Here is a 13,822-nt window from a genome sequence, read left to right as displayed (position 1 = left end):
GTGGGACCGGAGCTTCGTGCTACGCTCTACAGAAACATCCTGACACGGACCATGGCGTGTGAGGTGTAATCATTTGAAGAGAGGCGAGGCCGCTGGAGCACAGAATATTGATTGTTCAAGAGGGATGATAGACGCGCAGCGCGCCGGCGGAGACATTTGAAAAAACTGGATGATTCTTGACTGTAGACAAATCAACTCATCAAGGAACACAAAATGCAGGGCATCCTACCATCATGATAGATCGAAGGAGGAATGTATGCTCCCCACACTCATCATTATCTATGGGATTGAGAACTCACCGAGATCTGGAAGGGGAAATGACTCACTGATGAAAGACTCGTTGCGAACCTCTGGGACTGGTCTCCCAGTTGAAGTCATTATACACCTATGCATCATCGTGCAGCATCCGTCATAAAGCATCAGAAGCAGTCAACTATTGGAAACCTTTGACTCGGTGGCGCGTACCCAAAGCGCAGACATTCAACGCTGCGATGAAGATGACAGGAGGCCCCCTAATGACGAGGCGACTATGTTGTCAGTACGATGATCCGGGGCATTGTATGACAGTGCTGTGGGGTTTGACGTGGTCACAATTAGGATCTGCTTACTGTGAAGTTTCAACAAGCATACTCAAAGACCCTAACGGGGAAGCGGATCGCCCAGCACAATGCTCTTCGCGGGCGCAGATGCGGTCTGCGCGGGCACTGTGGAAGGGTCACCTGTGATCAGAGTTGCATGATCCACAGCGTCGGCTGTTCGGGTTCATAGCCCTGAGCCAGCAAAGTGAAGTGTCCAGTGGAGCAGCGAGTCTCGCCGTCCAATTTTCGAAGGAATTCTTCTGGGGCACTAACCAAACGGGTTTCGCGGTTGTCGTCTAGATCCGTTATTCTTGATTCAAAGCAGCTGCTATGCAGACATCAGAACCACTCACGGGATTCTCTTTGAGAGACGGTCATAGCCTTGTCCGCTGTGCAGACCAGCTACCCGCCATGGGGACAGCAAGACGTTGGTACTCCACCGCGCACGACGACAACACGTCGCCAAGGGCAGTAACGCCTCTGCGCCTTTCCAAGCAGACACAAACGCCTTTGAACTCGCTGAAAGGGCAGCCAAGCTGCGCACGGGGCCCCGAGGCGGACGCTCCCGCGTCGGAGAATGATAGCACTGGGATGACCTCGCGCAGGGTCGACGGTGCTTGCGAACGAGTCGCAGCTGGCAGCGGCTGGATTCAGCGGATGCCCCGAGACCAGCCGGGAGTGAGAGAAAGGGGTACAACCGAACGGCCGATCAATTTCAGTCGCCACTACCGGCGGTCGGCTACAGCCGATGGATATCCCGCCCGTTGGCGACCAGCCCTCGTTTTGCCACCGTCCCAGCGCCACGAAGGCCTCTGCTTCGGCCGGGCGCTCGGCTCGCCGTCCTCTCCCATCGCTTGTCGCCAGCACCAACGCCTTCAACGTCCCGGCTGCAGAGCGCGTTTGCCTTTGCGCTCCTCGGCGGGCTCATCCCACACCCTGCTCGAGCATACGTGGACTCCCAAAGAAGTCCCCCGAGTCACGCGGACGGTGGAGTGAGAGGTGGCAAATCATCCCCATAGTAGCGGAGGGGGACACTTAGCACGACGCGCGAATTCGAAAGTGACGTCCTAACGGTGGAGTCGCTCGAAGAACCCGCCCGCTGCTCTCCTCGGTCTCGGCCGCTCGCTGTCACCATGCCCATCATCGAGATCGCTGGGATTCTCGACGTGAGTCGGCGGTGATACAGTAGGTAGGTTGACGTCTGCCTCCGATTCCCCAGGGACTGGGGATGGATGCCCATCACGCCCCGCACTTACACACTGCCACGTCGTCGACGGCCATCGTTGACGTGATCTCGCCCCAGGCGGGGCAGCGCACACCGGGGCGCCAGCGGCCGTCCGCTCGACGTTTCGCAACAGCGGGTCCGAGTCGGCTGATGGCGGGCGCGCTCGATGCTGAACATCAAAAATATCCTGAAACGCATCGCCGGAAGTGCCCCAGCGCGGAAAGAGCCCCGGCGCACGCGGCCACGCGTTCGTCCGTCCCGAGCGCATGCCATCCGCGTTCGCTGCTTTGCTCGATTTTTCGCCCCCCCGGGGCTGTTCCGCTGCCCCGCATGGAAGGTCCCGGCCTGTCGCCGAGTGACACCGGGCTCGGCGCCGTTCGCCCTTGAGCTTGAACGACCAGCGTCCGGACGTCCCAGAACGTCCCCTCAGCGTTCGTTTGTTTGCCTGTTCGTTTGTTCGTTCGCGCCCGCGCCCGGACCCCGTCCCACTGATCGCAACTTTCGCGGGCTTGCCCGACGACCCAGAACACCGTCTCATCAGCCCGCGGTGCTCACACAAGGCGAGCTGTCGGTCTATCTTTCTGCGAGAACGTTCGTCGGGCCCCGCCCGCCCACCTGCCAATAAAACACACCGTCGCCTTCTCCCGTCTGCCCGCCGCCGCACCACCCGACCCACCACCCGAGGCGTCTCCGCCACTTGCAAAAAGTGGCCAAAAAAGGCCCAAATGGAAGATCAGAAAGGATCAGATCAGAAAGGGAAAGAAACGAGACGAAAAGACCGACGACGACCCGCGCCCTCTTCGTCGTCGGGAAAATGGCTCGGGGTTCCACAGCGAGAAGCCTCTCGGTCGCTCGCCGTCACCGTCATCGTCCCGCCGCGCAGTGCTCAGTGCTCAGCGCCTCGAGAACCGCCTTCCCCGCGCGCGAACCCCCAGGGACTTGCCGACACGAACTAATTCTCGCTGGGCCACAGCTGAGCCGGACTCGGCATTTTTGCTTCCCATTTTTTGCCTCTCATTTTTTGTGCCTCCGCCTACTCTCCGCCCCCGCTTCTGCTTTTCTCGGCGCCGGCGTGGAAGCGCGCGCAGGCTCGCCGCGTCGAGGTGCAATCAACGCAACAACGGTACTCTCGACGCGAAGACCTGCGAGGACGCGCAGAAGAAGCGGGACCCGAGTGGTATATTAGTGGTCGTGGCGAGACCCCCAGCCGGGCCTCTCGATTTTCAGATCCGACTCGGTCCGCGCGGTCCCACTGCCACCGTCATCGTCGTTCCATAACAAATTACACGCGGAGCACACAACACACAGCACAAGGCATAAAGCACAAAGCACACAGCCAGCCAGAGGCGAATTACCTTTCTTTCCTTTGTTTCAATACAGACAGTCAAAGCGTCCCAGACCAGACCACGACAACAGAACAGCAGCAGAACAGGACAGGACAGGACGGGACAGATCAGATCGCACGTAGACCGAACGGAGGGAAGGTATAAGTACCGAGAGAACTAAGGTATTATATGACATTGGAAATGAGATGCGTCAGAGATCTTCGGGGACGGGACGGGGAGGGCTGCCCAGATACGGAGGCGGGCGAGGGGGTGGAAGGGAAAGAAGCGAGGGGGCGGGGTTCGAACAACATGGGTGACGTACACGGCAGGTAAATGCATTTATGTAGTAGGGTGGGGGGGAGAGACGCTTGGTTGTTTGTGCAAGAGTGTATGTATGTATGTGGAAAAAGATTGTCAAGACGGGGACAGAGAGTGGTACATTTGCGGATGGCTATTTCGTCGGTGAACTTCACGCGTCTACCTTGTGGGGCGTCTCGAGGCCGACGGGCTCGGAGGACGGGCCTGGGGGGTCTCTCCGGCTCGAGCTGGGGCGCGAGGACGATCTGGGCAGAGAAGAGGTGCGGCCGATCAGCGCGTCTGCGGAAGCGGGGGAGGAAAGGAAGGAGGGAGGGAGGGAGGGAGGGAGGGAGGTGCTCACGATCCTTTCGACTTCTTCGGCTTGGGCCAGCCCCAGACCTCGCTGATCCACCGTGCCATGTTGACCTCGACCTTCATGATCCTGACGATCCACGGGTGCGAGAGCATCTCCTTGGGGGGCGGGCGCAGGGCAGGATCGACGCGCAGCCTGCGGAGAGAGGGGTGCCGGGACCCCGAGCGTCAGCGGGCGCTATTGGTGGAGGCGGGCAGAGAAGAGAGGAGGCATTACGTTTGCTTGATGAAGTCCTTCATGGGGCCGCTCCAGTGCACGCCCGCTTCGTCTTCCAATTGCGGAGGCTGGACGTAATGGGGGTGTCAGCCAGGGGTGCGGGATCGGGATCGGAGGGTGGAAGGAGGACGGAGAAGGGAGAAACGGGGTACCTCGCTTTGGGTGATATGGATCATGAGCTCGATGGGCGGGAGATCGTTGGAGAAGGGAAAGTGGTTCTGCACGAGCTCGAGGAGCGAGAGGCCGGTGGACCAGACGTCCGCGCGGATCGAGTACTCGAGGCCGGAGAGGCGCTCCGGCTAGAGGGGTGCGCACGTCAGATGGCACGCGCGGTGCGGACGGGGAGGGGGAGTCGATTGGACACGCACCGCCATGTAGAGGCTGGTGCCCGTGAAGGTGCCGGCACGCGACTCGACGAGTTCGCCCGAGACGCCAAAGTCGCAGAGCTTGACGACGCCCTGGCGGGTGAGGAGCACGTTGGAGGGCTTTATGTCACGGTGGATGAGCTTCTTCGAGTGGAGATAGGTGAGGCCCTGCAAGATCTGGGGGGAGATGGGCGCAGTCAGAACGTGCGGGCATGCGACGCGACGACACAGGGGAAGAGAGGGACGGACTCCTTCGGCGAGACGCCCCGCGACCTTTTCGCCGACACGTGCGCCACGCTCCTTGATGCGTTTGCCGACAGCTTCGAGGCTCTTGCCTTCGCAGACTTCCATTACGACCTTGACCTCGCTGGAGGACGGGGACATGTACGCGCCGTAGAAGTGGATGATGTTGATGTGGGTGATGGTGGTGATGATGGCGAGCTCGCGGAGGAGCTGCTTCATGGGGGCCTCGCGGGTGGTGATGGTCTTCCTGGCCATGACGACGCCGGTGCGCCTGTCCTTGACCTCGTGGACGGCGCCGCCTGCGCCCTCGCCGAGGCGGGCGATCTCGTCGAAGACGTCGTCGGACCAGTCGTTGTGGGCGTACTTGGCGTGCTGCTCCTCGCCGGGGGTGGAGAGGGGAGCGGGTGCGGAGGCGGTGTGGGACTCGATGTCGCTGAGGGTGCGGCGGAGGTCGTCCATGGAGAGGGCCTTTGAGGCGTGGGAGGAGGGGCGGATGGTTGTCTCGCCGGTGCCGTCCGTGTTGACGGGGGGGTTTGAGAGGGGCGGGCCGCCGTAGTAGCCGCCTGCGAAGAGGTCGGAGGGGGAGTCGTCCTGGGGGCGGGCGTTGTGGGCGAGGGCGGGCGGGGCGAGGGAGATGGCGAGCTTGAGGGACGGTTTGGCGTGGGCGGCGGGGGCGGCGGAGGGGATGCGGAGGCCGAGCTTTGGGGTGGGGGAGCGCGAGGCGGGGGGGCTGGGCGGGGCGAGGAGGGACGCGGGGTCGGGCTTTGCGGGCTTGCGGATGTTGAGCGGGGCGACGGAGGCGAGGGCGGGGGCGGGAGAGGCGGCGCGGTGGATGTTGCGGGGGCCGAGCGGCCTGGAGGTGGAGGGCTGCATGTTCGCGGGCCAGGGGACGGTGGCAGAGAGCGCAGAGCAGCAGCAGACGAGCCAGCCTGCCACCCGCGGCCCGCCCGTGACGCGTGCCCTAGACCCACCGCTGGCCCTGCGCCCTCCGTCCACCACCCAGGCGACGCACACACGCACGCACACACACACGCACGCACACGCACACACACACACTCACACGTTGCCCACACGCCATACCGCTCATGGTACTGTAGCCAAGTGGTTACGGCGTTACGTTTAGGCCACCCGCTGATCCGTAATGGAGCGATCCTCGCGAGTTCGAATCTCGTCAGTGCCAGTCTCTTTTGCCCCCGTGCCACATTCCCAGTCCAGGTCCCGCCGCCTTTTCTCCCCGTCCTCTCTGACCGTCCCCTGCCATGTTCAACAGAAAATACAAGCCCAAGCTCCCCGTCGCCCCGCCTTCCCACTCCCCCAGCCCCCCTCCGTCCCCCACCCTCACCCGCACCCGCACCCGCGCCCAGCCCCAACCCATCCGCCTCCACCCCATCGGCGTCGACCCCGCCTCCATCGTCGGCAAAGTCCTCACCCGCATCCGCTCCTCCCCGACCCACCCCGCCGTCACCCTCGACTTTGCAGACCGCACCACCTACCAGGTCCGCGTCGACGGCTACGACCCCGCCCACCGCGGCGTCCCCAAGTCCCTCGAGACCAACGCCCTCCTCGCCCGCCTCTGCGCACCCGCCGGCGTGCACGCCCACGTCCGCCTCACCGTCGCCCGCTCCACCTTCGTGAAGCTCAAGGACACCGCCCACGCCCGCGCCCCCGCCTCGGGCGCCGAGAGCCGCTGGGGCGTCGAGCACCTCGCGCTCGCGATCCAGTTTGAGGAGCAGCCGGGCTGGCACTGCGTCTGGGCCACCATGGCGGAGTACGAGGGCGAGTTTGGCCCCTGCAAGTTTCGCAGCTTCGACGACGTCTATCTCGACAAGATCCAGCGCGCACCCGCACCCGCACCCGCACCCGCACCCGCACCCGCACCAAAGTCGACGCAGCCGCCACCGTCATCGTCGTCGTCGTCGTCGTCGCTGCCGTTGCCGTCGTCACGCAAACGGCCGCACAGACGCGCCCAAAAGGGGGCGCCGGTGCCGTCGCGCGGAAAAGGATGAAAGCGGGCTTCCTGGCCGCGGCCGCGGCCGCGGGGCGGGGGAGCGGTCGGTCGGTGCGCGCGGTGCTGGGAGGATCCACCGAGGATCCCTTCTCGCATGCGCTTCTTCGTGCGGATTCGCACCCCCCTGCGTCCCGCCGCTCTGGCGCGCCCTGCCGCGCTGCGCTGCGCTGTATTCGCCCGTGTAGTGTGTACCGACTAGGATCGCCGGGCCAGGATGGCGGTGGTGACGGCGACGGCGATGGCGACGGCGATGGTATACCCCGTTGTTGTGCTCCCTTGTACTTCCCTTGCCCAGCGCGCCTGCGCCTGCGCCCGTGCTGGTGCTGTATCTGTACTTATATACCCCATCTGTGCTCCCCACCACCCACCCCCGCTTGTTTCGCGCGACCCGCTTGCATATATATATCACCCCACGACGACCGAATGGATCGCGGAGCCGCGATCGTGTGTACATACACATGTAAGCTACTCGCGTATATAGCACATATGCATACATATATACATACGACTGTACTCGCACCGCCGCCTCGCATCGCCAAGCACTGGCTCATCAAACCCTGCACGCCTGCCACACCCTGCGCACCTGCCACGTTCCACGCAGCGGCGCCCGCGCATGACGTGGTCCCCCCAGGCCGACGCGATCGCGCGCGCGCGCGCGCGGGGGACACCGCACGACACCGTTCTTCTATTCCTCCCCTCTCGACAGGGCGCAACGGGGCGCGCAGATCTGCCGTACGGTGGGGTAGTAGGTAAGCCACGACGCGCGGGGCTCCCAGAGCACAGCACGGGTCGGAGCGTCGCGGGGCGCGGCGGGGCGGCTTGGCCGGGCTTGCGGTAGTCTCTCGAACCGCTCGCTCTATCTCGGGTCGGTCGGGCGGTCGGTCGGTCGGTCCTAGCCGGCAGTTGAGCGCATCTGGGCAGGGTTGGGCGCGTCCATTCGCCGCCGGCGCGCGTGCGCGCTAGATAGATATATAGATAGGTGGGTGGGTGGGCCGACGTGATCGCTCGCGCGCTGGGGCGCTGTGCGTTCGATGCAGACGAGGATTGAAGAACGCGAGCGGGAACTCACCGCCTGGAGAGAGCGTCGGGCGCGTCGAGCGCGTCGCGGATCGAAATTGGATCGAAGCGAATCGAATCGAAGCGAATCGAATCGAGCGTGTCGCGATGGCGAGGCGAGGCTTCGCATCCGGGAGGGAAAGGGAGCCTCAGCCACGTCGAGCCCGTCGCTGTCGCTGATCCGAGCCAAATCAAGGCGAAACGAAACGAAACGTGCGTGCGTGTGTGCGTGCGTGCGTGCGTGTCGCGATGGCGAAGCTCTAGATCATCAGCGCGCCTGGGCTCCGATGCGCAACCGAACGACTGGCCGACTGCGATGCGATGCGAGCAAGGCGCGCGGGCGAAGGGATTTCTCGGGGATAGACGAGAGTGCGCTATGCGTTTACTGCATGCGGAGATTGCGGCAGCGACGCCCTCGGCCTTCCCCAGTCCCAGTCCCAGGCCAGGCCTGGCCTGTGGTGATCGCTCGCACCACTCGCACCATCTCGAGTCGCTCGGGCGGTCGGTTTGTTCCAGCGGGTAGTCGAGCGCATTCGAGCAGGATCGAAAGCGGCCCGCATGTCACCATGCGCGCTGTCCGTCCGTTGGCGGATCGGACGGCCGCCAAGGGCGCGTCCCAGCGAGTCGTCGACGGCAGCGTGAGACTCGACCATGTGCAACGGCGAGCGTGCCAGACAAGTAGGCTGACGCGACCGTGCATTGCAGCTCTGTCCATTCGATGCACCCGGCCGAGATGAGGATCGAGCGGCGCAGATCGGCGAGGGTGGGGCGAGGAAAAGACAGCCCAGTTGGACGTGAACTGCCTGGAGAAAGAAAAAGAGAGAAAGAGAGCTTCCCGAGGTGCTCGAAAGCTGCCTCGAGCCGGTCGCGGATCAGACACGGGCGCATCGAATCGAAGCGGATCGAGCGTGCTGTTCGCGATGGCGGGGTTCGGGATCAGCTCGCCGCACAGGGCGTTGCGCGTCATCGAAAGACCCACCGTTCTTCGGGCGTTCTCCGAGCGGGGAGTGCTGTGCTGTCGCTCCTGGGACTGACTGACTGCGATGCAAGAAAGACGCGCGGGCGAAGGGTTCCTCGGCGTCGAGCGAGAATGCGGTATGCGTTTACTGCATGCGGAGACCGTGGCATCGGCACCCCATGGCCTCCCAGCCCCAGTCCCAGTCGCAACCCCAACCCTCTCTCAAGCCTGCAAGAGACGACCCAGCAATGGGCAACGACGGACTATTCCGACGCAGACAGGACAGCCTTCCGCGATCAGCGTACGTCTGCGTGCACTGGACCCAGACAGGTCGGCCAGTCACCATGTCAACAGAGATGCAGCCCTCAGGGAGGGACCCACGACTCCAGCGGGCGGGGCTGCGCAACGGGGCTGAGCTCGAAATCGGTGCCATCACGGCGCCTCTCGGTGTGAACGTTGGCACCTTGAAGGACCCAGCGGGATATCGACGGTGACGTACTCGCAGGCACTGCGGTACAAATCGGTCGACGGGGTGGAGACGCAGAGAGACGCGGGACAGGCTCATGGGACAAGGCAACGGCGTAGATGAATCGACGACCGCGTTTTGCTCGTTGGGGATCCCATGGCGAGCGGGGTGGCAGGGTCAAAATGAACATGCACTCCAACGCATCGGTGCGAGGCGGTGCAGCTTCCGTCGACGTCAGGCGCATCAAGCAAAGTCTATAAGATGAATCTCGGGCGCTCCCCGACTCAATGTACCCGATCCGTGTTCTCAGGCAGAAGGGCCTCCCCCAATTTTACATTACAGTCCTGCAATGCAGCGTCTGTGTATCCATCAAACCTTCTTGCTGTTCCAAGGTGCAGATCGAAATACTCCCGTCACGTCCCCCCCGGCCTATGTAAATTTCAACAAAAACGGTTAGGATGGGCGCGGGAGTTAAAGAGGCCTTCCAGGAGCAGGTTAGATAACGCGATAGCGCGAAGGCGACTATAGGTCCCAGATGTATGTCTGTTGCAGCAAGGGGAATCATTACGTCGCGGTTCCCAGACGCAGCAAGAGGGCTCGCTTTGGCGAAGTGTGAACGACGTGGTGGCGCCATACCGTCGCCGAAGGATCGAGTAGAAGGATGCCATGGAAGGGCAGGGTCAATCGGGGGCGACAGCGACGACAGGGACTGAGAAGACTAACTCAACATCTTCCATGATGCCCGATCCACAGCGATATTCATGGACGTTCATTTAGCTGTAAGGGTAGACGTTGACACCCTGCCGTGCGAGAAAATCTAAGCTCGAGCATGAAAATCGACCATCTGAAACCTTGACGGAGTTGTAAGTGACGTCCGCGTAGAGAATAGTCTGCTAGACTGGGGTCCCTGAGGTCATATGCGAGCCCCACGACGTGCGCACTCAACAGGACGCCGATGTCTGCATTTTTATAAGGACTTTGATGCAAGTCATTGATGCAAGTCGACGCTGAGGAGATTCCGGGGAGAATAGAAGTCACGAGCGTCGCTGACGCTATGCTCGAAGTGTCAGTGTGATAGGTCAATGGCCCGACACAAATCCGATATCACTCGGACGCAAATCAGTGAAAAAGCTGCGGAACCAAGGGCAATCTGTCCAACGGCGCGCTTGTTGAGTCAGTGGGAACGCGGTCTATAAACGCCACTGGACGACGACGTGAATGACTTGGGGAGACATACGCTGCGACGTTTTTGCTGAAAGGGAGTACGCCGGGGCGAGCAGAGCAGAGCAGCTGAGCCAAGGCTTGACATCATCACGTACGACCTTGCATGATCCTGTCAACCCATGGTCCGGTGCCGACCCGCGCGTTGAATCCGTCATCGCGTTCAGCTGTACTCGAGCAATAGAAAATTTGTAATCCTCTGGGACGATCTGCGAGAAGAGATCAGGAGGGCCGTCCATGTCTTGTGCGAGCAGCTAAACCGGGGATTTTCAAAGGACGAGATGAGGCGGCTGAGGCCGGGTTCCAACCAAGGCCCTTGGTGGGTCCGTTTGCACATATAAGGCATGGTGAGGGGGGCACCGGCTTGCAAGGAGGGCGCATACGATGAAGCGGGCGACGGCCCCGTGATAGGTAAAGTGACTGGACAGGGGGAAAAACTTGTCAGCTTGGACAGAGCGCGATGATCGCTCACTGTGACCTGGACGCTGGGGTAGGCTGCCATCGGAGGGGTTCCGACGGTAGCCCGACCTTTAACGCTTTGATCGCGGCCCGCTTTTCGAACTCGACTGATACCGATAACCCGACATGGAGGACGAGCGGGCTGTAAAAAAATAGAGGGGCGGGGCACTGGCGGGGCTCCTCGACTGGTCTGCATCAAAGAAAATATTGCACAGAAACGATTACTCCAAAGGGAGCTGCAGGGAGCTACAGCGGTGCGGACAAGATGACCGTGGTCTCGTGGCGGGGTTGTGACGGTTGAGCGCCACCAGCGTGCCATTTGGCCGCGTCGTCCGCTCGTCCACCTCGATGTCTTCATCTTCCAAGTCGCGTTCAGCGCGGATCAACTTCGCGTCTCTCACCCCGAACAATCTTGGCACGGTCCGAAAACTCAACTCTGTCCTCTTTCCTATCAAATACAGCGAAAAGTTCTACCAGGATATTTTGCTACCCGAGGCTGAAGACTTTTGCAAACTTGGTCTGTCTCTCTCACATCTTCCTTCGTTGCGGCAGGGACTAAACCGTTGCTGGAAACAGTATATTACAATGATGTACCTGTAGGAACGATCTGTTGCAGATTTGAGACAAAGGACGAGGCCACGGAACTCTATCTGATGACCATGGGAGTCCTGGCTGTACGTCTCAAAGTTCGGATCCTGACTATACCCGTCTGAGTCGCGATTTCTTAGCCGTATCGATCCCTTGGAATCGGCTCCAAGAGTCTAGAGCTCGTTCTCCAAGCGGCAGCCGCGCACACCAAGCCCCAAATCACCCGAATATACCTCCACGTTCAAGTATCGAACGATGCGGCAAAACAGTTCTACGAGCGACACGGGTTCACGGAGGCTAGTGTGGTTGAGGAATATTACAAAAAGATTACCCCTAGCAGTGCTTGGTTGCTCGAAAAGTTTATTGAACGGTCTGCGGAGGAGACGAAATAAGATTTGATTAGGGATAGAAGCATTTCGAAATCTAGTGAGTAATGATACGCGCGATTACTCCTAAAGAATAGATCGTGACCGTTTCGATATAGGTTACATAGATGTACATGTTGGGTGTTCGAACCCCAAATTATAATCAAAACGTGTTTGTCCGTCCGGAAAGCGTATGTGAGAGCGAGACGCGACTGCGAGAGGATAACTGGATGGAAGGTTAAGTGAGTCGGCCTTGCATATCGAGAAAGGAGCTCTGACCTGAACAGAACTAAGATAACAAACGAAAACCAAAAACTCAAACACCTTCGTCGAAACCGCATCTCTTCACAAGCTAGATCGAACAGTGAGCAGCAGGGATCGTTTGAAGAGCGGTGCGCACGAACCTGATGCCTCTTCAGCGCGTCCTTCCTCGTGAAGGTCTTTCCGCACCCTCCATTGCAAAGAAACGGCTTCTCCCCCGAGTGCGTCTCTCTGTGCCGCTTCAGGTCATGCTGACGGTTGAACGACAGCGCGCACATGTCACATGCGTACGGCCGCTGGGGAGAGGCAGGATATTGCACCTGTGGGCTACCAGTGTTGGCCATCATCATCTGCGGGGGAACGTATGGATTCGACGCTGGCGACATGGACGTGTATCCCTGCACCAACGACACGTTTGCAGTGTGCCCGTACCCAGGCCGCGATGTATTGCTGGTTTGCATGTAACCGCTCTGGGAGGGAAAAGAAGCAGGTTGGATCAAGGGAGAATGGATGCTAGGCTGAGGGTATGACGCGTTCCGCGAGATGGGAGGATATCCGGTGGTAGGTTGTTGAGGGTTCGGAGGGTATGGATAGGAATGATCGTGCATCGGAGGTGAGCCATACGCAGATGGAGCATAGGTGTTGGACGAGAGGTATGCCTGATTCTGACTGGTCCTGTTCCAGTGCGCGTCGCTGTGTGCAACGTGATCAGGAGAGTAGGCGGGGTGGCGTTCAGACATCGCGATCGGTGGGTGAAATAGGGCTTGTGAGCTAGGCAAAACTTGTCGCCCCCTTCATAAGGATTTCCGGAGGCGCTGGCTTACAGTCAGGAACGGGGCAAGAGTGGGCGAATGGTCCCCATTTCATTTGGTCCTGGCTCGGCTGGGTGCGGGTCCGGAGGTGAACACTAAACGCACAAAGACTGGCAGCGGCCACAAATCAAGTTAGAGCCCTGGAGCAGGGACGAGTCTGGACGTCATGGTTCAATGCACAGCGTCTTGAGATCAATCGGCTATTGATAGACTCTCGGAGCGGGAATGATGTGTTCGAAGTTGTATCGCCAAATGCTCGATGCAGATATCATGCCAATTCGTGGCGCCTGACGTTTCCAAGCATTTGGATCCATCATCTAGACGTGCGCATCTCGGCGGCGCATCACAATAGATCACCTGCACTTTCAGGGTAACAGAGATGACCGTTTCGCTGGGGGTCCGGGTTCCCTTTTGTGGGGAAACAATCTCGCTCGGAATCTTCAATACTCCTCCAAGGAGCCTCCGCATCAACACTGGGTAAACACTATAATCAGTTTTCTGCACACTATTTTTGACTCCCACCTCCAAAACTAATTAATCCACATATATCCAAGAAGCAACCGATTCCTGACAATCAATCATCAGCACTATTATCTCAATGCCCTCCGCCTTCTATTCGTCACAGGGTTTTCTGTCACAATATGACATTTGCCGAGTCGGAAGGCCCGTAAATCAATCCATATATTCTCATCTCCATATCTCGACAGAGAGCCTATGTCCTAGCTAGGTGTACTTTCATTGGATGCCGCGTCCCAGGCATGTAAAATGTGGAGTGAGCCCCGTAAAGGATACTGCAGCCAAGCCTTGATGGACGCAGCACTGTCATTCATCAGGTCATCTATGCTCCTTTCAAAAAACCTATGTGACGACGAGTCTCCAGTTGGCAGCACAAAGTCTGTTACTTGACGTGTTGGAAACGGCGCCAGTTGCGCGCCAACGGAGTCTATTTGATATTCCAGAACGCGAACATTACTTGTTTGCCCTCGCAACCCAATCCGGGCCTATT

General features: G+C 60.0%; 7 protein-coding genes across 7 annotated transcripts; 4 read left to right on the top strand and 3 right to left on the bottom strand.

The window, feature by feature from the left end:
- Nucleotides 1-989: 989 nt before the first annotated feature.
- On the top strand, nucleotides 990-3,081 carry HETIRDRAFT_452326 (uncharacterized protein; the record flags this gene model as incomplete). The annotated part of the gene is made up of 4 exons (XM_009549243.1): nucleotides 990-1,570; nucleotides 1,639-1,744; nucleotides 1,798-2,178; nucleotides 2,329-3,081. 4 exons carry the CDS (start codon nucleotides 990-992, stop codon nucleotides 3,079-3,081), a joined length of 1,821 nt encoding a protein of 606 aa, XP_009547538.1.
- Nucleotides 3,082-3,782: 701 nt separating this feature from the next.
- Nucleotides 3,783-5,081, bottom strand: HETIRDRAFT_320731 (uncharacterized protein; the record flags this gene model as incomplete). Its single annotated transcript, XM_009549242.1, has 5 exons — nucleotides 3,783-3,933; nucleotides 4,015-4,082; nucleotides 4,167-4,313; nucleotides 4,383-4,556; nucleotides 4,629-5,081. The coding sequence occupies 5 exons, from the start codon at nucleotides 5,079-5,081 to the stop codon at nucleotides 3,783-3,785; spliced, it is 993 nt and encodes a 330-aa protein (XP_009547537.1).
- A 932-nt stretch (nucleotides 5,082-6,013) lies between these two features.
- On the top strand, nucleotides 6,014-6,484 carry HETIRDRAFT_247307 (uncharacterized protein; the record flags this gene model as incomplete). The annotated part of the gene is made up of 1 exon (XM_009549241.1): nucleotides 6,014-6,484. A coding segment is annotated over one exon (471 nt), but the record flags the coding sequence as incomplete, so codon positions are not given.
- A 341-nt stretch (nucleotides 6,485-6,825) lies between these two features.
- Nucleotides 6,826-8,653, bottom strand: HETIRDRAFT_452323 (uncharacterized protein; the record flags this gene model as incomplete). The annotated part of the gene is made up of 5 exons (XM_009549240.1): nucleotides 6,826-6,964; nucleotides 7,214-7,642; nucleotides 7,700-7,989; nucleotides 8,073-8,489; nucleotides 8,567-8,653. The coding sequence occupies 5 exons, from the start codon at nucleotides 8,651-8,653 to the stop codon at nucleotides 6,826-6,828; spliced, it is 1,362 nt and encodes a 453-aa protein (XP_009547535.1).
- Nucleotides 8,654-8,823: 170 nt separating this feature from the next.
- On the top strand, nucleotides 8,824-9,138 carry HETIRDRAFT_452322 (uncharacterized protein; the record flags this gene model as incomplete). The annotated part of the gene is made up of 1 exon (XM_009549239.1): nucleotides 8,824-9,138. The coding sequence occupies one exon, from the start codon at nucleotides 8,824-8,826 to the stop codon at nucleotides 9,136-9,138; it is 315 nt and encodes a 104-aa protein (XP_009547534.1).
- A 2,000-nt stretch (nucleotides 9,139-11,138) lies between these two features.
- Nucleotides 11,139-11,770, top strand: HETIRDRAFT_452321 (uncharacterized protein; the record flags this gene model as incomplete). Its single annotated transcript, XM_009549238.1, has 3 exons — nucleotides 11,139-11,307; nucleotides 11,367-11,464; nucleotides 11,519-11,770. 3 exons carry the CDS (start codon nucleotides 11,139-11,141, stop codon nucleotides 11,768-11,770), a joined length of 519 nt encoding a protein of 172 aa, XP_009547533.1.
- A 377-nt stretch (nucleotides 11,771-12,147) lies between these two features.
- Nucleotides 12,148-12,303, bottom strand: HETIRDRAFT_248323 (uncharacterized protein; the record flags this gene model as incomplete). The annotated part of the gene is made up of 1 exon (XM_009549237.1): nucleotides 12,148-12,303. A coding segment is annotated over one exon (156 nt), but the record flags the coding sequence as incomplete, so codon positions are not given.
- Nucleotides 12,304-13,822: the final 1,519 nt, after the last annotated feature.

The sequence above is a fragment of the Heterobasidion irregulare genome (genome assembly GCF_000320585.1).
Source record: "Heterobasidion irregulare TC 32-1 unplaced genomic scaffold scaffold_06, whole genome shotgun sequence".
In the NCBI taxonomy this organism is placed as follows: domain Eukaryota; kingdom Fungi; phylum Basidiomycota; class Agaricomycetes; order Russulales; family Bondarzewiaceae; genus Heterobasidion; species Heterobasidion irregulare.
This window is presented reverse-complemented; position numbering and strand designations above follow the sequence as displayed.